This window comes from Sturnira hondurensis, unplaced genomic scaffold (assembly GCF_014824575.4).
Source record: "Sturnira hondurensis isolate 20B ecotype Veracruz unplaced genomic scaffold, ASM1482457v3 Scaffold0024400, whole genome shotgun sequence".
In the NCBI taxonomy this organism is placed as follows: domain Eukaryota; kingdom Metazoa; phylum Chordata; class Mammalia; order Chiroptera; family Phyllostomidae; genus Sturnira; species Sturnira hondurensis.
Window position 1 is genome coordinate 1,276,664 of NW_028097031.1, and position 22,613 is coordinate 1,299,276.

The following is a 22,613-nucleotide window of genomic DNA, read 5'->3' on the forward strand; positions in this document are numbered from 1 at the left end:
CTGGAGGGTTGTGCTGGGGCCGGAGTGCAGGGCAGGAACGTTGCCCTCCTGCTCTTTTACCTTTTACAGGAGAAAGCAGCCACTTCAGTGGTTGCACTGATTGGCAACAGGAAGACCGCCTTACATGGTCATCAGCTGTTCACAGCGAGCATCTTAAAACACCAGCTGCCAAACACCTGGAGGTTTGGGGCCCTGCGAAATGTTGGAGTGGGTAGAGGCCTGAATTCTTCTGGAAAAAGAGGGTTGCACACAGGGCTCCTTCCACTGGAAAGCTGGGAGGGAGTGAGGTACCAAACCCACCTCATTCATACTTCAGCAGGACTTAGAAAATTCCATTAATTGCACGTGTAATGTTTGGTGGGAGCCAAGAGCTGGGATAGACTTTCTGCAAAGTTTATCTCATTTATCCTCGTGACCACCCTATACAACAGAAAGTATTTCAATTTTCCTTTTCCAATTATGGGCACTGAAATAGATCAAGATTATATAACCCCATCGTGGGTACCTAGTAAGTGGTAGAGTGGGTTTTTTAGCCAGATTTTCTAAGCACAGTAGTTATGTATGTACACATGGACAAAGCTCATTTACAAAACATTGACCAAAATCACTTATTTTTACAATGATAGCAAGTACTGTTAGCCTTATAAAAATGTTACGAAAAGCAATCTCACATCTCCTGATGTGAGATCAAGGAGCATTGCCAGCTACGATGTCAAGATTCATCCCCAATAAAATGAGGAGCTGGTAACACCTAAAGAGCTCATATTAATTTCCTCCTCTGTTTCAAATGAACAAGCACCAGGAGGCAGCCTGGAAAAGGCAGAGTGACTGAGGAAGGCTAGGGGTGGTTCCAGGTAAAGTTATTAATTGGTGGCTTGTCCTCAGTTTCAAGTTCTTCCTAAGAGCTTCTAAATTCTCAGCCTGAGTGACTATAAAGCAGCCCCTTAACCTCTCACTAAGAGACTTGACCAAACTCCAGAGTGGCTTCTATTGCCCAAGCCCATCTCCTTGGAATGACACCAGGCCCTACCCAAACCTTTTCTCAGAAAATGCAACATTGAGAAAAGGATTTACTATTTGTTCCAGCCAAAATATGATAAAATCCAGCCCCCTCTGCCCCTCCAATCATGCTTTCTCTAGGGTGGTTACTTTACTTTAAGAATTGCAGTTATAAATCCTTTCTGTCTCCTTCGAGATGGAGAGCTTGTGCTTTCCAGAATTACCTCCTCCTCTTTGGAGGGCACACTTGCAGAATAGCTCTCTGGCCTCCCAGTTCCTGGGAAAGGGGAGGAGACCAGCTCCCTCCCGTCCTAAGGTGATAAAAGCTTGGTTTCTCCATCAGCTAAGTGCCAATCAATACGCCCCCATCACTCTGAGCAACCCCCCTTAGCATCTTTCTCTGGCATACTCCAGCTGTTAAAGTGCCTCCCACATGTTTTCTCCTGTGGAGTCGAGCTCACTTCCCACGGAGTTTTCTCCCCTTCCTGGAGTCATCTGAAGAAAATCTGTCTTACTGGCCTTTCACAAGCATCCAGCCGTGCTTCTCTGGCATTCACGCCGTGATGCCCAATATCGACTTGTCATCCCCAGAAGTGTCCTTGCACCTGAAAGTGACCTAAAAATGCCCTTAAAACTTATTGACATTTCCAAGGGCTTTGCTAGCACTGTACCCACTTCTCAAAAATTAATTTACATGGGCATTATTCAGGGATCTTGTTAAAAATGTGACTATTGCCAGAATGTGCAGGGTAGGGCTCAGGATTCTGCACTTCCGCCACCCTGGCAGGGGACACTGGTGCTGCAGGTGCATTCACCTCCTCTCAGCAGCGAGGCACAGGAGCGCACCATGTGACAGGGATCGCGAGACTCCTTGGTCATTGTTAAGGATCAACTTATTGAAGACCTCCCTGCTCGTGCCACTTAAATGAGCAAATGCTCCCTAATTCTCACTCTTCATATGCCCTTCCCTCTCTTCTCTCCATCGGTTCCCTCCAAAGATATATTTTTCACCCTCTGCACCATCTTATTTATTTATTTATCCATCTATTTATCTATTTATTATATCTTTCTTTCTAGAAGGATACAAGCTTCAGGAAGGCATGTGTTCCCTCGTGTTCACAGCCACCTCTACATCAGCTGGAACATGTCCACACCGTAGGTGCTCGAGGAATGAATTTAATGAATCAATGGGTCATCTAAATTACACACAAAACTAATAATGCCTTACTGAGCTTGAACCTCTAAGGTAACCTGTATAACAAAAATGACAGACACAAATGAAACAGCATGGAGAGAATAAGCAGCATAAACTCCAAGCCCCCTGTGAGAAATACCATGGATAAAAGGACCAGTGGACACTCTCTAGACATCAGCATTCAGGTGGCTCTTCCGGCTGCCCAAAGAACCAGCTACTACTTACTGGGCAGTCTTCAAGGCTGATGGGTGAATTATTGCAAAATAAGGCTCATCTTCCTTCTACTCTTAGATCATTTTTTGAAATTTATTTTTTAGAGAGGGGGATGGTAGGGAGACAGAAAGGGAGAGAAACATCGATGTGAGAGAGAAACATCTACTGGTGGCCTCTCGTTTGGGCCCTGACCAGGGATTGAACTGGTGGCCTTTCACTTTGTGGGACAATGGTCAACCAAACGAGTCACACCAGTCAGGGCTCTTGGGTCATTTTCAATTACCATACCTGCATTTCAAATTTTATGAAGTAGATGATGAGAAACCTGTAGGAAATGGAGTCCAACGAAACATTTTTTAGTTAATTTGATAATTTTTCCTTCTGCTGCCTTTTCTTATGCATTCTCCTTATCCCTGATGCCGTCCTTCTATTATAAGAAGCACTCTAATATGAACATTGGGGTCTCTCTGCAGCAGTGAGACAATGACAGACAGTGCAGCACAAGTCCCTGTTCACATCGGCATTGAGGACAATGGTTCTTGGCCCTTTCAATGCCCTCTTTAAAAAAAAAAGATTTTATTTATTTATTTTTAGAAAGAGAGGAAGGGAGGGAAAAAGGGACAGAGAGAAATATTAATGTGTGGTTACCTCTTGCATGCCCCCTATTGGGGACCTGGCCTGCAACCCAGGCATGTGCTCTGATTAGGAATCGAACTGGTGACTCTTTGGTTCATAGGCCGGCACTCAATCCACTGCGCCACATCAGCCAGGGCTCAATGCCCTCTTCTGATACGTCATATTTTACACTAGCCCCATTACTCTCCTGGAATGAGTCATTGATGGAATAACACCTCTTTAAATTAATACCTATAATGTCTTCTATATTATATGAATGAGACTTAACAAAAAGGTATTTATAGTAAAATAATAAAAATTAATGTATAAATACTAGTACACAGTACTATCAGAAATCTTTTTAATTTTTATTTTCTCCATACAAACTCACAATCTGGAGGCATTGGTACCTGCTGACGGAAACTCTTTACATAAAGAATCCTGCTCCTGCAAGTACATGAGAAGATACACATCTTTGATGGCATGAGTGCGCATGGCCGGAGTTGGGTTCGGACGTTTAGGTTCTGGGAAATAAGGACGACGACAGCCCCACGTAGCGAGAGCGCTGGGAGCCACAAAAGCTCCTTGGCCCCGCGCCTGCCCCGAACACCCTCCGATTCCCCTCCTGCAGAGCCTTCTTTGTCTGTGGGTAGGTTTGCTTCGCTCTGCTTTGACAAACGGCCTCTGGTTGTTTCTGATTTCTGAATAGGCCACATTTTCCAGCCTTTTCACAATCTTAGTTGAATCTATACCTTCCCCTTTCCAAAACAGTCACATTTTTTAAAAGTGAAGTGCCCAGGATTTACATTGGTGCTATTGTTAATATCTGTAGGTCAGAAAGGGAAGACTGGCTCTAAAAAAGTCGATATAAAAATGTCTTGATGTTTTTCAAAAACTTTCCTACTTCCCAACATTTCCTATAGTTCTAGGATGTTGAAACTGAATGTTTATAACCTACAGCCTCCTCCTTTACCTTTCCATTTCCATTGACATTCTAAACTAATTCCACCTCATTTTTTAATATGCTACTTATGAAAATTTTGTGGCTTCATTTGGAATGCCTGTCTTTGCTTCAGGCACACATTCTTAGCTCCCCTATAAAAAAAATTACAGGATCACTTGACAGGATTCGTCACAGCAAACAAGGAGATTATTAAGTACATTGTTAAAAAGGTCCATAAGAAACACCTTTAAAGAGACTGACAGATCTATGAATATGCCAAAAGGAAAGTAAGGAGCACGGGATACTTACTAAGTGATGACAAAAAAATCAGCCCCTCCACAATAAACCCAATTCTAGGTCACCTTTCCTAAAGGTGAATCTTCGTAAACTCTGGTGCGTCAGATTCCCCTTTGTTCTTCAGAACTAGCGCTATGACACTCTCCACTGTCAAAACGAATATGGGAAGCCCTTTCAAAGACCCATTTGCTCTCCTCCAATGTCACTTCCCCTTTTCACATGCACTGTTCTTGAATTGTTTTCCAAAGCGTATTGTCAGCAAAGTTACCTTTCTTATGAATGCCGGGGCCCCTAGCTCCTGTGGATGCCACCACAGTTCCTGGTGCGGGGGCAGGTAGAGGTGTTGAGTTGTGTTGCTGTATAAAGATGAGACTAGAAGTGTTTAAGAACTGAGATGTGAAGTGACTTTTGTTTTGTCTGGTGGCTAATCTCCCTAATTTTTCTGGCTCTCAGATATAAAATAAATGAATAAAGCCACTTTTCAAAGTTTCCAAGTTCCTGGTTTCTTTCTGTTACATAAGTCTGGGGATACTTCATAATTTGGGGAGGCTACAACATTGTTAGAAATGTCACAACTTTTCTTGCAAGAAACCTTGCTCTTTTTTTTCCATCAAAGAAGCATGTGCCTTGAGAAGTATGTTTTGCTGGGGTAAGGGCAGGAATTACTTTAGACTGGCCATTTCTTCACAGACAGAAAGACAGAAGGTTATGTCAAGTAAACAATCATCCATTTGAAAAGAACTATGCAAAAGAATCCCAAATAGTAAGTGTTACTATAAACAGGTTATGTAAAGCTTTACAGGTATTAGATCTTCCTAGGTAAATTATCACAGAACTTTAGCACGTGAAGAGTTTGAGTTGGGAAGCTGTGCATGTCTAAAGGCTCTCTGAAGGAGACCTTCAGAGACAATCACGAGCCACATGTAAAAACACCCACATTTTGTTTGATTGCAAACAGTGATGGCAAACTAGATTGTGAATTAAGAAAACAGGGCTTCCAATGAGTTTCAGTGAACTCCCAAATGAGATTCGCCGTTACGAAGGAGAGATAAACCACGGTTGAGAATACTCGGTTCAGCTGCAGGTCCTACAGGCTGTTCTGAACTGGGTGGTCAAGCAGACTTAGGTTCATGCAGGGTCGTGCAATTGTTTCCCATCCTCGTATTCAATGATACCACAGACATGTCTGAGATTGGACAACCATATGCTAAGGAACTACAGGAAACAGAATTTATAAAAACCTCAACTTGTACTATGCAGACGAAAACACAGGACTAATTGGGAAACTCATATTCTATTTGAATTCCTGTCTTTCCACAGTTACATACGGAATGAATATCTATAATTAATTATGATTATCGAGAATGAGCCATCCTGGAAACTTCATGATGTTCAGATAGAAAGACAGAGTCAAATCTGTGCTGATTATATGAATAAAATAAAATATTCGTGATTTTAGTTTAATTTTGTTGAATTTATTAATAATCTTTATATATTTATATATGTATGGCTTTGAGCAAAGACAAAAGAAATTCTCTAACTCATCCCTGATCATACAATTGTTGTAAGAATCAGCTGGCCTACTATTTTCCCAGCAGCAGGACCAATCTCTTCAATAATACATTTCTTTCTGTACAGATTAAAACTCCATACCCATGGGTTTAGCTATGTACAGAGAAAAAGGTCACTTTTCAACTAGCAATTGACTTTCATATTACAGGAATGTGAGTCAATTTGTTCTTAACCTAAGAATATATTTATACATACATATGTATATGATTTACCCTGTACCACTTCATGAGTTTAACATATAAACCTTAGCTTTTTGACCATTCTATTACAAAGGGAATACAAATTTTATGATTGTACTGAAAGACCATGCAATTCAATTCTGCTTATGTTTCTCAATAGTCCTTGAAATAAAAAACCAAAAATTTATATATTATATAAAAATATTTCACTACCAAACCCATTAGTCCTATCAAATGTAAACCTTTAATAATTTAAAGGATCAATACATGATCTTAATAAATTGAAGTTAAATCTCAATCTCTTAATAAAATAAAGGATTTTTGTACTGATATGTAAATGGTCTTGCGGTTTTCCCATAGATTCTAGGCAGACTGAACAAGCTCCTTCTTACCCCATTCCTGACACGCCCTCCTCTGTTACCACACGATCACCATGACGTTGCACGGACTAGCTCCGCTGATCCACTCAAGCTGGGATCTGGTAGAAATTAAACATAATAACTCATTTTGGTATTGTAGGTGATATTTTCCCCATAAAAGGCATAACAGGCAGCATGGATCCAGTTTAGAGTTTTTGCTTTCGCTTTGGGGTTCTGTCCTCAAGTCTATCTGGGAGGCCCTCCCCACGGCATGTGCAATCTTGTTTAAGTTCTTCGTAAGTGTCAAATACCGCCAGTGCCAAAAAGACTGAAGACCTCCACTTCAGGTCCTTCTCTCAACTTGGGGTATTTACAGAAGTTGGTTATTTGGAATCTTCCAATTGCGTTCCAGTCACCCCCCACATTCGTGGGATGCATCAGGCACAGATCATTACTAAGGGACTCCTTTCAGAAGAAGAAGGAGCTCCCAGATCATGGAAAGAGTTAAGGAAACAGACAAAGAAACAAACAAACAGTGCTCACATTCAGTTTGACCCTGCTCTCCATCACCATGTCTATGCTTTTCTCAGCCCATTTAAAGTACCAAACCCTGTCTCAGGGCTACGTTATCGCCACAGGCCTTACGATGTCCTAACCACTTAGTTACAATATACACAGAGCAAAATGTGTGTTCCCAAACAGACAAGATGCTGTAAGTGTTTATTTCTTTAAATTAACACCGTGGTAAACTTCCAACTACAGTGAAGACAGAACACACCAGCAACTCCAAATCAAGCTGTGGTTTACGAATCATTATTTAAACAATAATAACAATAATAGTAATAATCTTAAATGAAAGTGAAAACCTCACTTCTAGACTTAAGTCAGAAATCCAAGTCAGCCTTATAGGGATTTTAAGATAGGCAATTAATGAAATTGTTATACTTTTCTAGAAATGAGAAATGCTATAAGCCTTTCCCTATAATGACTGCTTCGAACCTATTTTTTTTTCCCCAAAAAGCATGCAGGGACTATTCTCAGATGCTTGATTATGGAAAGAAGGAAGAAAAGTAATGGGTTTTGGTGTAATACAAGCAATTTGTAGAATCGAGCATACAATTTTGCATAAAACATTGCAGGTTAAAATAACATTATAGGTTTCAAGCCATTGCATTACATTTGAATAATCATCACAATTAGGTTTTGTAAAATTTAAAACTCTAAGTTTTGAAGTGAAGCAATAAAACTAAATTCTTAGACGATGACTTTGACCTTCACACAGCACAGAGTAGCTATTTTTATGGGGTGGAAAAAGTTATTTACAATTAACATTGATTGAGTCTTGGTAAAAGTCCAATAACACATAAAGAGACATATGCCCTCGCTTTCTGAAAGATCGATGAACATGTTTGAGGTTAGAGATATTCGTAACAGGGGTAATGCTAGTCTCCTACTGTGGCCAAGCATGTATAATTGTTCTTGAACCTAATTCAAAATTGAAAGCACCAAAATAGAATTTAGATCTAGAAAAGGGGGCATTATATAATCCTCCAGAATTAACAATTAACAATTTGGATGCGGAGACACAGCGAGTGAAAGGAAGAAGTTTTGATTGGTGCTCACTTGAGTTGCCTTTTTAAAATCAGAGTTTTGTTTGTGTTGAATCCAAGAACTCCTCGTAAAAACAAGGAATACAGATATCAAAGGAATTGAGTAAAGGTAGATCACAAATAAATAATCTTACAACATTTTAAACCTTTTGATGATTTAAAGTAAGGAAGACATGTAACACTGAATGCTAAACAAGTCTTTGAACTTCTCTTGGGATTTTAGATATATATTTAATAGTATATGTATACATATATATATTTTTTACATTTTGCATGTAGGCCATAGCTGTCTAAAATATCTCTTCATAGTAGGCTACAGGGATGTATCAGGAGATAGAATAAAATAAGATCTCAGACCACGCTCAGTTTATTAGAGTCTGCTTCGAGGATCAGCAGGGATCATAAATTCGAAGCAAATCGTGGCTTCTCCGCGTCTGCGTCTGTGTGTAAGACTGAGGACTCTCTCTGAAGAGGGGCCGCTGGTGGAGGGGGGGCAGGAGGGACTCCCCGGTTGGGAGGAATGGCTCCCGAGGACATCTGTCGGAACAGGGTGACTCTCTGGGGCACGGTGCCCCTGCCAGCCGCCTGCAGGCCCGTGCCGTGGACAGCCGTCACGGGCTGAGGGATGGAGGCTAGGGACTCGCCCACCGTGGGATGAGGTCTGGAAATGAGGCTGGACAGCTCGTGGGGCAGCGAGGGCTGCGAGGCGGAGAGGGGCCTGACCTCCCGGCTCAGGCTGGCGTTGTGCAGAGCCTGCGTGCTCTTGTGCGCGTCGGCCTTAGGCGTGGAGCTGCTGGGCGTCTGCGGCTGCGGGGACTGAGGACGGGGCTGCGGGGGCGGGGGCTGCGGGAGCTGTTGCTGCTGCTGCTGCTGCTGCTGCGGCTGCTGATGCACGAGGGACACCTGGGAGGCGGTCGGGGAGGCGTAGTGGAAAGTCCGGGCGGCCAGCGGGCTCTGCACCGGCGGGCTGCAGACGGCGGCGGTGTAGGAGCAGGGCGAGAGGACGGCGGCGGGCGGCGGGGTCTGCGTGCTGGGGCTGGGCGAGTGCAGGCTGCTATGGGGCAGGCCGGTGGCGGAGTACACGGGCGGCGACTGCGTCCGGGCGCGCGAGGTGGGCGTGGCCGCCGCAGAGGCGGAGTTCGGGGCTGTCATCTGCGGGTAGCCGAGGGGAGCGATGGCCTGCACCATCTCCCTGTCGTGTTTCACGATCTGCTTCAGGATCTCGTTCTCCTGGTTGTTGAAAACACCAGTGTTAAGATCCTTCTGGAACTTTTGCAGGAGAATTGAATTTTTCTTTCCTGTCAGCGAGAGAAAAACAGGCACTTAGAACCCGCAGGAGGGACGGGTGGCGACTCTGGGGACAGTGGCTCCTGAAAGCGAGGCTGTCAGGGCCCCGTGGACGAGGTGCCCGAGCCACGCACTCACCTGCAGACCCACGTGGAAACGGGGCCCCTGCCCCTCCTGCTCCCTGCGGCATTCTGGGAAATCTAACTTTCTGTGTGAGTGGAGTAGAAAGGTCTGTTAAGGGGGAAGGACCCACGCCGCCAGGAAAGGAATGGAGACACTTGGCATGAGAGCTACCCTGAAGAGGGGCATAGAGAGGGCATTTGCACCAGGATGGGCCTGGAATGAAGGCTGAGGTTGAAAGCTTCCTTTTCAAGAAAGGGACGGAACTCTGAGGAGTGACAGGCACCCTACAAGAGGCTGTAGGTAGATTTATTGTATTGGCCTCAACTCCTTGAAGCAGGTGTGTTTACGTCCCATTGTACCGGAAAGGAGGCAGACAAAGGCAGGGTAAGAACATCGCCCAAGAAAACGTGGTTCATAAGTACCAGCACGGGGAACGCGACCATAGATGCATCACAGACACCGGACCAGCGCATCTGCGTCCTGGGGATGCTTGAGGAAATGCAGTCTCCTGGCCTCACCCATGGCTGAACCACATGCGTGTTACTGAGATCCCCAGGCGACACTCACATGCAAGTGGGTGAAATAAAGGACTTTGGTTTTGACGGGTGATTTTCCTACCCTACCTGCATATTTTTCTCAACTCTGGAGTTTTAAAACACACTGATTTCCATCTGTACTTTTCCACTTAAATCAGAATAACGGGGTGCAGACTGTGACACTGTAACCGCCATGTCCCCCAGGGGGTTGTTATATGCAGCCAGACGGAGAACCCTGTGTAATCTTCCCTTCTGAGAGGCGTGAGGGCCTAGTGTGGCGGCTCTCGGCGCACTGCAGAGCCTCAGTCACCAGTACCTCTCCTTCCTGCCATTTCCCTGCACTGGTTTGCAACTGGCAGACATTCTCTGGCAGAATAACTATGTGAATAAGTAGTAGCTGAGAATCTGTGACTTTTGATGACATCAGTCATCAAGCAATACCCAGGTGAACATGTAACTAAAAAGTGAATCAATTTGCCAAATCACTAAGTAAAGTCCAACATCTAAAGTGACAAGAAGTATTTTTTGAATGAAAGTATATGCTAAAATCTACTTGATATTGGGAAAAGCAATAATTTTTACCCCACTTTATTTTGGGTCTGGTTGTAGATTGATGTATAATTGACATTCAAATTCTGTTAGTTTCAAGTTGCAATCATTTTAAATTAATGCCAGGATAGATAGTTACCTATCTCTCTCTGCAGAATTGTCCTAATACTTTCCCAAAGAATAACCAGTCCTCAGCTAGTGATACATATAAATGCTTATTTAGTATGTTCCCTTAACTAACTATAGTATACATTTATAAGAAATGACCACACAATTGAAAATAATATTTCTTTGAAATCAATGAACTATCAACATTTTGTAACAAAAGTATCTGTGACTTTGTACAAACATACTATAAATTTTAATCCACTATTAGAATTTTGTAAGAATTAAAAATGAAAATGTTTGATGCTTTACTAGCAATTCCGTTGCCTATATTATTGATTACACACCATTTCATGTGGTCTTATAAAAATCGACTGTAATAAAATAATGAAACTGTATCACATAAACAGGTATTTTCATAGAAATATCTTGATTTTAATGCTTTTTCTAAAGATGTGGAGCTAATTTAGGAAAACAATCCACGTTCTCAGAAATTAGTCTCTAGCTCTCCATGAACATTCACACACCACCATGAAGGAAGTTGTTTTCAAATTAATAAAGATGCTTTGAGGAGTCCTCACTCATCTTATGAGCAATACCTCCTAGGGTACTATGTCATGTTCAATGTCTCAGTTGTCAATGTGAATTCCTAATGCGTGTGTTAAGCCAAATGGTAATATCCAGGTACCACCTGTATTTGTCCTAATTTCCAATCCTTATTCAGTCTGTTATCCCACTAATACAGATGGGAGGAAAGATGCAAAGTGTAGAAGAAAAGCTCACATATCAAAACATCAATCACAGGTCCTTACCTTTCGTAAGAGTGAAGCAGTTGAAATACCTCTTTGTTTACTTTCAAGTGATCCCAACCCCATCTCCTCTGAGTTCATTGATTCCTCCATCCCTCCCTACCTCTCTTCAATTATATTCACTGTGTACCAGGTACTGTGAATGTAATAATGAGTTAGACATGATCTCTACATTTACAAAGCTTAGCATCTCCAGTGCAATTACAATAATGAAAGCAGGCTGTGATGGAGGAACTTCCCAGGGGTGTGGGAGAACATATGGAGGGTACTCAGCCTGTTAGGGAGTGGGAGGTCTAAACTGGGATATGAAGGTTAGTCAAGTTAAGCAGAGAGGAGGCGCAGCGCAGGGGAGGGGAGGGAGGAGGATCTGGATGTGGACAATGAATGCATACCCCACCTCACATCACAATGCCCCAGCATATCTGGGAAAGCTAACTGTAAGCTAATCTGATCTAATTTGACTATGACAATTATTCAACTCTTCAAACTAGTGTAACTAACAAGGCCCAATTTATACATTTTTATTTTAGAGCAGGAAGATGAAAATAAATGGATGTTTGCAAAGTAAAGCATCTATGGAGGATATTTCTAGCAAGGCTTTTTTCCTTGAGTCTGCATTACAAACATTTCAAGAAGTTTCCACTGAGACAGTTATTTAACACACATTTTCAATTCTTAATATAAGGATAAAATGTAAAGTTGATTCTTAACAATAAAAAATATCCTTGTGATAACTATGGTTTGTAATGTAGACTCATACATTAGTATTTTTAGTTCTATTTTAATGCTATATAGAATTTTTATCGTTTTTTACCTGAAGATTCAAATTGTTTTGGCATCACAGGGGAAATCAGATTGGGAAGCTAGTGAAAATAGACATGAGTAAATAAACCTAGAACACTTAGAAGAGAAAGACAGAGCCTCAGATCTTTCCAGAAATAGGGCTACAGCTAATTGCTACTTCTATGCTAATTAACAAGCAGCCTATGAACTAGCATCTGGGACTGATGATTGCAAATCTATGTCAGGCCACTAGATTAAATCCAAACTGTGCATGAGGAAGACAAAGCCAAAGCGAGTACCTATCCGATCGAGTCGGTCAATGGCCACCGTCTCGAAGGCTCGTCTCATCATCGGGTACTCCTCCAGGACCTCGTTGAAATTGTCCACAGAAAGGGAATACAGACGACAGTATGTGTCGGCTCGGACACTGGCCGTGCGGCGTCCCTTGGTCAGCAGGCAGATCTCTGCAAAAGCAAGAAAGATTTGTTTGGTCATTTTTTTTTCAAACGCCATTAAAGCCTCCACAAATTAAACAGTCACATGGTGTGAGAAACCAATGGCTAAGAGCAGTCACTATTTTATCAGCGAATTCCTTTTGACAATTAAAAGCATCCAATTGCCAAGACTCAATCTAAAAATAGTCTTCTTTTTAAACGACTGAAGCACTGATTCCAAGGAAAGGCTGAAACGGATTTATCTATTCTCGGGTGTCCAGGCCATTTCCTTGAAATAACAAAATAGCCGCAGCAAGGGAATAATAAATCCACGATAGAGTTGAGAACAGGAAGCCACTATGCCGAGAGGGAAGTTTTTATGCCTTCTGACAGGCGGAAAGCCGATGGTGTCCTGTGAACAGAAACCAAAGTGGGCCCGAACCTGGCAGAGAAAGTCCTTGGAAGAAGCAGCACCGTGTGGCGGCGGCGGCGGTGGTGGGGGCGGCACAGACATGCCCTAGGTAGTCCGCACACTCCCGGGGAGACCGGCGTGACGTTTCTGTCCCATGTGCACAGAGGGGCTTTCTACGTAAATAACTTCTAAGGAGGATCCTTCTTTGAACATTCAGATTCCCAATACATAATAAGCGCACCTTCGCAAATTGGGATTTTCTTATTCGCCAGCTAACTAAATGATAACAGCAATACATTCATTTTCCAAAACCTATTGATTAAATTCTCATGGACTGTCATTTTTTAAAGAAAATTAAAAATCATTTAAAATTTTAGTTTCAAAACAACCAATTTGAATTAAATCATCAAACCAAATATTGTACCAAATGAGTTTCGATCACCTGTGTAAACATTACAGGCTAAGTAAGGCCTTACACTGACCACATCCTCTCAGAAGTTAGAAAGGGCTGAGTTCATGACCATCACAAAACTCTTCAGCCATTATCTCTCAGCATCTCCTAGATAATTCCTCAGTGAGAAAGAACAAAGACAGAACATATATTCACGAGAGCCACTAGTCAGTGCGGAAATCACTTTGCATAGTCCCTTCTTCCTTAAAAATTTTCTCTCTCCACTGTTTTGGAGACGCACTTACTGCGTGAAGAGTCCTGTGTTAGGGGGTACGGAGAGCATGAGCTTCTGTGTATTCATTCTGCATGTGGTGGGCACACGTGCTTTTGTGTAAAGGATGAAGACAGCAAAACCAACTCAGTCATTGGTATCTTGTACTAGACTTTAAGCTTCTTAGAAATTATACACGTTAGTTTGCCACTACTTTTCTTCTCTTACACTGGATTTTGTAATTGTTTCCTAAACATTGTCCCTGTCACCTCACTGCTTGAAGACATTTTAAAGATAGCTACCCTACAGTAACATTATTGTGCCCATTCCACTTTGCGTTTTGAGCTCAGAGACAGTTATTTTAAAATGTTTATGAGTACATCCACAATAGTGGACAAACCTAAAGCCCACACTAAGTTCCAATCCTCAGTTTTATGTGATAAACTATCACATGCCCTGCTGAGTATCTTCCCTTCGTAATCAAACTGTCAAATGCTGTCTGTACCTGTGCTAAGTATGTCTTCGAGCGTTCTGGGCAATGACAGGGGAAGTTTCTAGAAGGTTGGGTACTATTTTCTCTAATGTAGATGAGTCCTTAGTCATCAGGTAAGAAGGTAGCTTTTGTGGGTGCTCACATTACTGCACAAAAAAAGTAAAATAAAGTACAAAATAAAATGAAATTGAACTCGCAAAGAACGCAGCCTACAGATTCAAGTGTTTTAAAGTCACCCGGCATACTTTCAACATCCTGTTGGTTGTTTCAATACTTCTACTTTGTCCTTCCTTGTTTACTCTCTGAGAACTCAACTAGGAATCCCCCAGTGCCGTAATCACCACTTGAAGATTCTTCAGGCAAAGTTACTTGGAAATAGGTTAATTTACCTGGATACAAATTGGTAAATTATAATCATGTGTGAAAGTAATGAGGATTTGCGTGTCAATTTTAATTCGGTAGGATTCTCCTGTTTTTCTTTACATGATAAATTCCTGCCTTTACAGGATAAATTACTTCACTTCCTCAGGAGGAAACTGACTCCTCATCGCAGCCACCTGAGAAATCTGTTTCCAATTTCAACATCATAAGGTGTGTGTCCAGGAGACTAAATTCAGCCTAACATACTGTGTGAATACTTAGAGTTTCTTCAGGTACAAGATAGACCAAGTATCCAGTGCTATCTTTGTTGACATTAGTTACCCTGATTCTAGACATTTCTTCCTCCTGAGATTACTGCCACCTACCTGAATAGTCATTTCATATGGCAGGGAAAATAGCCTTAAGAATTTTGGGACAAGACTTCCTGGGCCTCTAAGACAGAGGTTGGCACTGCAGTAACTCAGAGCTAATCACAAACTCCCAGCAGACGTTTGTAAGGTAAAGAGTCGAACGTGAGTTTCCGGAATTTATGGGTAAATCTACACTCTGACTGCTCATAGTAACCTAGGCAACGTTGCTTCTTTCTTTTGTACCTGATATCACAAAATAAAAGTACCTCTCTCATACATCAAAATACTTATTTCCCCCAAATTACTTAGGTCTGTAACCCAGTGTCTCATAACAATGTGCAAGAAAAAATATAACCGTTAGGGTTTCTTATTTATATTTGCATTTGTAATCCATACCAGTACTAGTGAGCTAGTGAAGCAGTATCTCCTATGGTGCAGGAGATAGCAACAGCTGGCTGAACATCTGCGTAATGAGCTTGGCCAGAAGAAACATGTTAAGTGTCAAATGGATTTGAGAAAAGAGCTAAAAAAACTAAAATAGGATAAAACATTAAATAGATGTAAGTTTTGTAGTCTTTGATGTATTTTAAAATATTGTACATTTTTGTAATTTTTTGAAATACAGATTGTGTATAACTTACTTTTAAATATAGATATAAAGGAATAATTACGTGTACCTAGATTATATATCATGAGACATATTCTAAAAAATAACATACCTCTTTTTTCCTAAAGATATAATTGATCATTTCAATTCCTATAGCCACAGTCACACTTGCACAATTATTAGTGTCCTCTCCTACTGCCCATCCTGTTATTTAAGATTATTCAAATCATCTAAAGTTACTGCCTTGTCAAACACACATTAACTCTCCATGTATATTTGGTCATTTTATCTGTCCTGAAACAGAGGATGAGGGTGGTCAGCTGGGGTGGCCTGGTGGTGGCACCTCAGACAAGCGATGGATCAGCCAAGTTGTGACGAGGATGAACCAAGCCAGAGCCCAGTAGAAACCCAGCACCACAGTGCGGGCACTCACTCCTCAACCAGGAGTCCCCTTCTTTTACCCCTTATGTTCCTTCTGGCTGTGTTTTCCCTGTGATTTTGGCTCTACCTGCTAGAATCAAGAAAAAAAGTAATGCTTCATATATCAAGTAACCTTCCAAATTTGTGAAATATATATCCTCTCTCACTCCTTCCACCTTCTGGTAAACAATTTGTTCATAAAGCAGCCACACCAATTCCTGGGACTTGTCTCAAGTATGATGGCTTCACACCCATGCACACCCTTTCTTAAGTAACCCAGGAAGAATTTTTCTTTGTGCATCCTCTCTACCTTCCCTGTCTTGCATTTCAGCCTCTACAGCCCATTATTGGACTTGTTTTTACTGTATTTCTCTCCTCTCAGCTGTAAGGTCCTCAGTGGAAGGGGCAACAATCCCACCTGCAGTGTCTAGCGCCCACCATAGGTTTAGTCCCACGGTATCACATGGTTCAAGGAAAAAGGAGTGAATGAAACAATCGACAATGAAGAGTAGAATGACTTATATCAGAATGGAAACATTCTTCAGAAAACGAGGTGCTCCCATTTGAATACAACATTCCAAGTGATCATATCTTTGTGACGAGTTTGGGTCCATCTACCAGAAGTTACATTGCTCTTACCTTTTCTAGATTATAAACAGGTTTATGACACAAATATTTTCTATTGTTGGATATGTATATGTTCCATTAAGGTTTATACTTTCCACACCTGAACCTCTCATCCCGTCCCCTTCCTTTGATGTCTGTCTTAAAATTCCACTATGACTTTAATGGAGTAATGTCTGCACAAAGTCAGCTTTCTTCAACACTATTTATAAACTGATGTCTACTATATATTTATATTGCTTGTCCTTGGCAAGTTAAAGCACCCAATGGACTATCCCAATCATTCCCAGAATATCTATTGAGCAGGTGGGACACAGTCATCACTAGCCATCACTGGCCATGTGACAAATAGAAGATTAAAGAGGACCTGTTATGTGGCTGTAACAAAAATATCAAAGCTAAGTGGGCTAAGAACTCAATTCCTCTGCTTCTATCCATCTTTAAAAATCCACCAGACCCCTAAAAACCTTTACTTTTGATTTTAAATCTACCAACACTCAACTCTTTAACTGTTAATCAAATACCTTGAATTATAAATGCCTTTAAAAAGCAGCCAGCTTTTAAAAATTCATCAAATAATTTCAACTCTTAAATACTTGTAGTGTGTTTTTCTGATATAATATCTTGATAGCTTTGCTTATGTTTACCCAAAATAAGTACAGTGAAAATAACAGTCTAAATAGAAAACATTTACTAGATATTTCTGAGTGAGTCTACTATAGCAAGAAGAAGAGGAGGAGGAAGAGGAGGAGGGGAAGAGAGAGGGGAAGAGAAAGCGGGAGAGGAAGAAGGAGGAGGAGGAGGAGGAGGAGAAGGAGAAGGAGAATGAAAGAAGAAGGAATTGTCTCCCAGTTTTTGCTCTGGTGCCCTCTTTCTCTTTCCCACACACATATGCACACGCACACATGAATAATAAAATAGAGATTGAAATAGATGTTTCTTTGACTTTAACATGAAAGTTAATGGTCAACTGATACAGACCAGATTCTTCAGTGCAGGGTATTCCATACTTTAATATGCACAAGACTCACACGTATCTTGTTTTAAAAAAGACAAAACAAAACAAAACAAAATAGGATTTAGTTAGTGTGCAGTGGGGCGTGAGACCACATGCCTAACTAGTTCGCAGGGGATACTAATGAAACGTTTTTTTGAAAATGAAGTCTTGTAGCTGCCAGACATATGTCTAAACCAGGGTTCCTTAAGGAAAATTGGGAAAAGGTAGCAAAAAGAAATGGAAATGGAGCGATAGTTGCAGTTTAAGTCAACAGATGATTTTCCTGTAACCAGCACCTTCAAAAAAAATATAGGACTACAAAATAAATGAGAGACATCAATTCTGCCTCAAAAAGTATATAATTTATTAAAAATTCAAGTATGACACATAAAACAGCTTGAGAATAATTCCAAAGCTAAACTGTCTGCTGGTGACTTTAATGTTCATAAAAATCTTAACATCCAGATAATCCGTCATTCATCACAGCAGTTCTGCACACCTTTGGTGGCACGAAGGGCCTGCCTCACTCAGGCTCTGAGGGGCAATCCCAGGGCTTAGCCCGTGGGGACGGAGAGCATAGGGAGGAAGAGGAGGAGGTCCCAAAGAAACAGCACCCTGAGCATAGTTCAGAGGAGAGCTGGGGAGGGGAGTTTTTATGAATTGTAGGAACAGCCACCTCAGGATCACGGAAGTTTGACTAGGCGTCGCGAATGTTTCTCCATAAATGAGAAGTTTGGTCTTAATCTACAACGTTATGGCAAGGCTCTTAAGGAAGGCATTTGTGCATAAAGTACTGTCTGAGGACAGGCAGTCTGGTGGCATACCCCAGTGGGTGCTAGCCCTCCCAATATCGTGCCCTGAATGGCGAAGTCACTCAGCCTCTTTCTCCAGAAGGTAGATTTGCTCTCCTTCAAATCGTTTGCTTTATGACACAAGAATATCCATCTACAGCTGGGTAATAAAATGAACTGAGAGGGAAGTTAAACTAGAAGTTTGTAGAGAAGTGCTGGTAACAATTTGGGGTGTGAGGTGATAGAGAGATGCCTGTAGTACTCGGAACCAGTGTCCTCCGCCAAGAACCTCTGCAAAACGAAGCTTCACAAGGATTTGAAAGGTGCTGAGGCATCTCTAATGTAAAAAAAAAGTCCCTAAGAGGGTGTCTGTCCTGTGACTGAGGATAAGATAGAGGTTATTAAGGAAAACGATTGAGCAAAACATTGACAGGCAGAGAAAATCTCATTTCATCAAACTGGTTCTGATATTGGCCGGTAGCTCCTTTTATACCACTGGTTAGAAACAGTATAATTTTTGTGTGCACAAGTTGGTAGGTAAGCTTTTATCACATGACTTTGAATATCCGTCTGTGAGAACAGGTTCAACCAAGGTTAATGTGTCCATCGCAAAGATGGTCATCTATGTCCCGGGGAAGCAGCCCACACAATGGCCCAGCTGAGGGCTCTTCCCAGTGGGGAGGCTTTCTATTGGACGGTGACTCATAGGCTTCGTTGCACCTTCTGTGGGGAGATTGACAGTCAGGTATGAGCCCTGGTTTGTTTAGCTTGGCAGACTGAGTGTGGGCCTGTGAACCAGAGGGTTACCAGTTCGATCCCCAGTCAGGGCACATGCCTGGGTGGCAGGCCAGGTCCCCAGTCAGGGGGTGCATGAGAGGCAACCACACATTAATGTTTCTCTCCCTCTCTTTCTTCTTCCCTTCCCCTCTCTCTAAAAATAAATAAATACAATTTTCAAAAGAACAAACTAAGGTATGAGTTATGGGGACGGTGCATCTCTGAAGTGGCTTTTGGGCCACTGGAATCACTGTGGCTTCTGACGGGGTATTCGCGCTTGCCCTGTCAGCCTCGGACCCTGCTGAGACGGTTTGCTGTGTACCCCCTACCTCAGAGACTGTGCTGTTCAGCCCACAAGCATCTGACTCCTACACATCTCTTATTAGATGTTTGTTCCATTCCATTTCGTTAAAAGCCTCTACCTTCCCTTTTCTTTTCTTTGCCTGTCTCAAGAGATTACAATGAGTTCTACAAGTCCGGTACATGAGTAGGTAAAACACTAATATCCTATCTATAGAGTTTTCATTTGCCTCTTCTGAGTAATCAAAAATATTAGCAGAGAGGTCAGCTAGAATCTCTCTTTGAGCAAGATAACAGCTATAACATATTAGGCAAACAAAGCAATCCCCTCACTGAGAAAATGTGCACATTCACAGATGAATTCTTACAAAGGCAAGTATCTGTTGACCTTTTCTCAGTCCAAGAAGCATCACTCTATATGACAACAAATGAGAAAATGCAAGGCAATAACCACAACCAAAAACATATTACTGATGTTCTGAAGTAAGAAGTCCGTGTACAGACAGGCTCAAGTATGCACTGATAATCAAAAATACACCACACCAGTACTTGTTTAGTTGCAGCATGTTTTAGTCAATAGAGGTGAAGTGTATTCAGGGATCATAATGATAAGTAAAATATTTTTTACAGAATGTTTTTGCTTGTATTGTCTTGCACAGAATGAGCCCAATGTGGAGAAAAGGCTAATTTTGAAATAAGGTTATATCTGGAGCTCTAGAGCCAAATCCAACCATCCCATTTTTCACTCCTTTTTGTGCTGAGTAGAGAATGGTTTTCACATTTTTAAAGGTTTCTAAAAAATAAAAATAAAATGATACATATGTGGCAGCGACAATGGGTGACCCACAAAGCCCTTTACGATGGAGACCGACCCCAGGGTTCAGGGGGTCTTTCCCCTTCCACACAGACCTCCTCTGTGGCATCGTGGCTCAGTCAAACAACAAAATCTGCGCAGGGGAGAAACCAGTGAACTAAAGACAATAAGTCATGTCTTAGCTTGCAAATTTTAGGCAGAGTGAAATGAAAAATTAGGTCAAACACCCTTACAGTTCATCCACATTACCTTTTCATAAATTCCTCCCTGACCCACTTGGTCAGCAGGAACAGTGAACCCCAGGAACCCTCCCACCACTGCTGTCTGGCTGTCCCCTACAGGTAAGACTCCTGCTCATTCTTAAGCATAACTGAGATGTGACAACACCTTTTCCAAGCCATGTTCAACAGAACCAGATAACACAGTCAGACGGTACTTTTGTCTCAGGTTTGTGGAGGAGTTGGGGCATGCAGACACATCTAAAAAGATACGAGTTACAAAAAGGGATCCCCCCTTTTTCCCTATTTTAATAATGCTTTTATTCTGGAATGTTTTAAACATGTTAAAAAGCACAGTAGTATAATAAATAGTATACAGTTAGAATACTAGTAGGAAGAATAATATCATAGTCTAATCAACTTGTAGAATAGTGTAATATAATAGTAAAAATATAAACCCTTATGTGTTCATTGCCCAGCTTAAACAAATATCAACTCATAGCTAAACTTGTTTTACTGATACCTTAATATCACAAACTTAGAGTTGTGAGTAGGCAAAACACAAAGTTTATTCTTGTATCATCATTTGTTATTGTTCTATTTTCCATATACACTGTAAACTTCCTTTTGTCCAGCCCTGCATTTTCTCTTTTCTTTCTTATTTTGAATTGTGATATATTCATCAACTATAAAATTTCAAGACTCATCACTAAAATATCAATACTTGTAAAGTAAAATTTACCATAATATCACTATCATACCTAAAATTAATAATACTTTATTAATATTATTAAACACCCAGTCAGTGTTCCAATTTCTAAATAGGAACAATTTTTTTTAATCAGAAGCTCTATTGCCAATTTATTCGTAACTGATACTTTTCTTCAGATGTAGATTCATAAGCATTTCTTATTGTATTTCCTTTTTTTTTTAATTTAATTATTTTTCAAGTACAGTTTTCTGTCTATTACTCCCATCCCATTCCACCCCCCATCCTCCCCCCACCCTTCTCAGTTGTTGTCCATGTATCCTTTATATAGGTTCCTCTAAATCCCTCCCTTATTTCCCCTGAAATTCCCTCCCCTCTACCCTCTGGTCACTGTCAGCCTGTTCTCTGTTTCAGTGTCTTTGGTTATATTTTGCTTGCTTGTTTGTTTTGTTGTTTAGCTTCCTGTTAGAGGTGAGATCATATGGTATTTGTCCTTCAACACCTGGCTTATTTCACTCAGCATAATGCTTTCCAGTTCCATCCATGTTGTTGCAAAAGGTAGGAGCTCCTTCTTTCTTTCTGCAGCATAAAATTCCATTGTGTATATGTACCATAGTTTTTTGATCCATTCATTTACTGACGGGCACCTAGGTTGCTTCCAACTCTTGGCTATTGTAAATTGTGCTGCTATGAACATTGGGGTGCATAGGTTCTTTGGGATTGGTGTTTTAGGGTTCTTAGGATACAATCCCAGCAGTGGAATTGCTGGGTCAAAAGGCAAGTCCAATTTTAGTTTTCTGAGAAAATTCCATACTGTTTTCCATAATGGTTGTACCAGTCTGCAATCCCACCAACAGTGGACCAGAGTCCCCTTTTCCCCACACCCTCTCCAACATTTGTTGTTTATTGCTTTGTTTATGATAGCCATTCTCACCGGTGTAAAGTGGTATCTCATTGTAGTTTTAATTTGCATCTCTCTGATAGCTAGTGATATTGAGCATCTTTTCATGTGTCTCTGGATCCTCTGTATGTCCTCCTTGCAGAAGTGTCTGTTCAAGTTAAATAGGAACAAATTTTGCCAAGAGGCAATTTCCAGGATATGGCCAACTCCCAGCCCCTCCCAGAGCATCCTAATCAAAAATGTCCCCTGGAACCTGGAACACTTAAAATGATTACATGGTAATTTTAAATGAGGAAAGATAAGGCATCCATTATTATACCATGGCAAGAAAAAATAGGATGCTCATTTCAAAAAGGGATATTAATCTGTTTTAAAAGAATATCAGTTGAAAGCAAGAACGTGTTTATTGTTGAAGACCAGGAACTAAAATCCCTTAGTCCCAGAATACTGATTTGTCACGATATTTCTTTCTTTGCTGTTTTTCATCATCACTATTACCATCATCATCAGAACTTCCTAAACAGAACGATGGGTGGCAGTTGAAGCTTC

General features: G+C 41.3%; 1 protein-coding gene across 1 annotated transcript in view; it reads right to left on the bottom strand.

Moving 5' to 3' along the window:
• Positions 1-3,806: 3,806 nt before the first annotated feature.
• Positions 3,807-22,613, bottom strand: part of HCN1 (hyperpolarization activated cyclic nucleotide gated potassium channel 1) — a 303,766-nt gene continuing 284,959 nt past the window's right edge. The window contains exons 7-8 of the mRNA XM_037038480.1: positions 12,474-12,638; positions 3,807-9,280 (exon numbers count right to left, since the gene is read on the bottom strand). Coding sequence (XP_036894375.1) covers positions 8,382-9,280; positions 12,474-12,638 — 1,064 coding nt within the window. The 3' untranslated portion in view covers positions 3,807-8,381. The remainder of the gene's footprint in view (positions 9,281-12,473; positions 12,639-22,613) is intronic.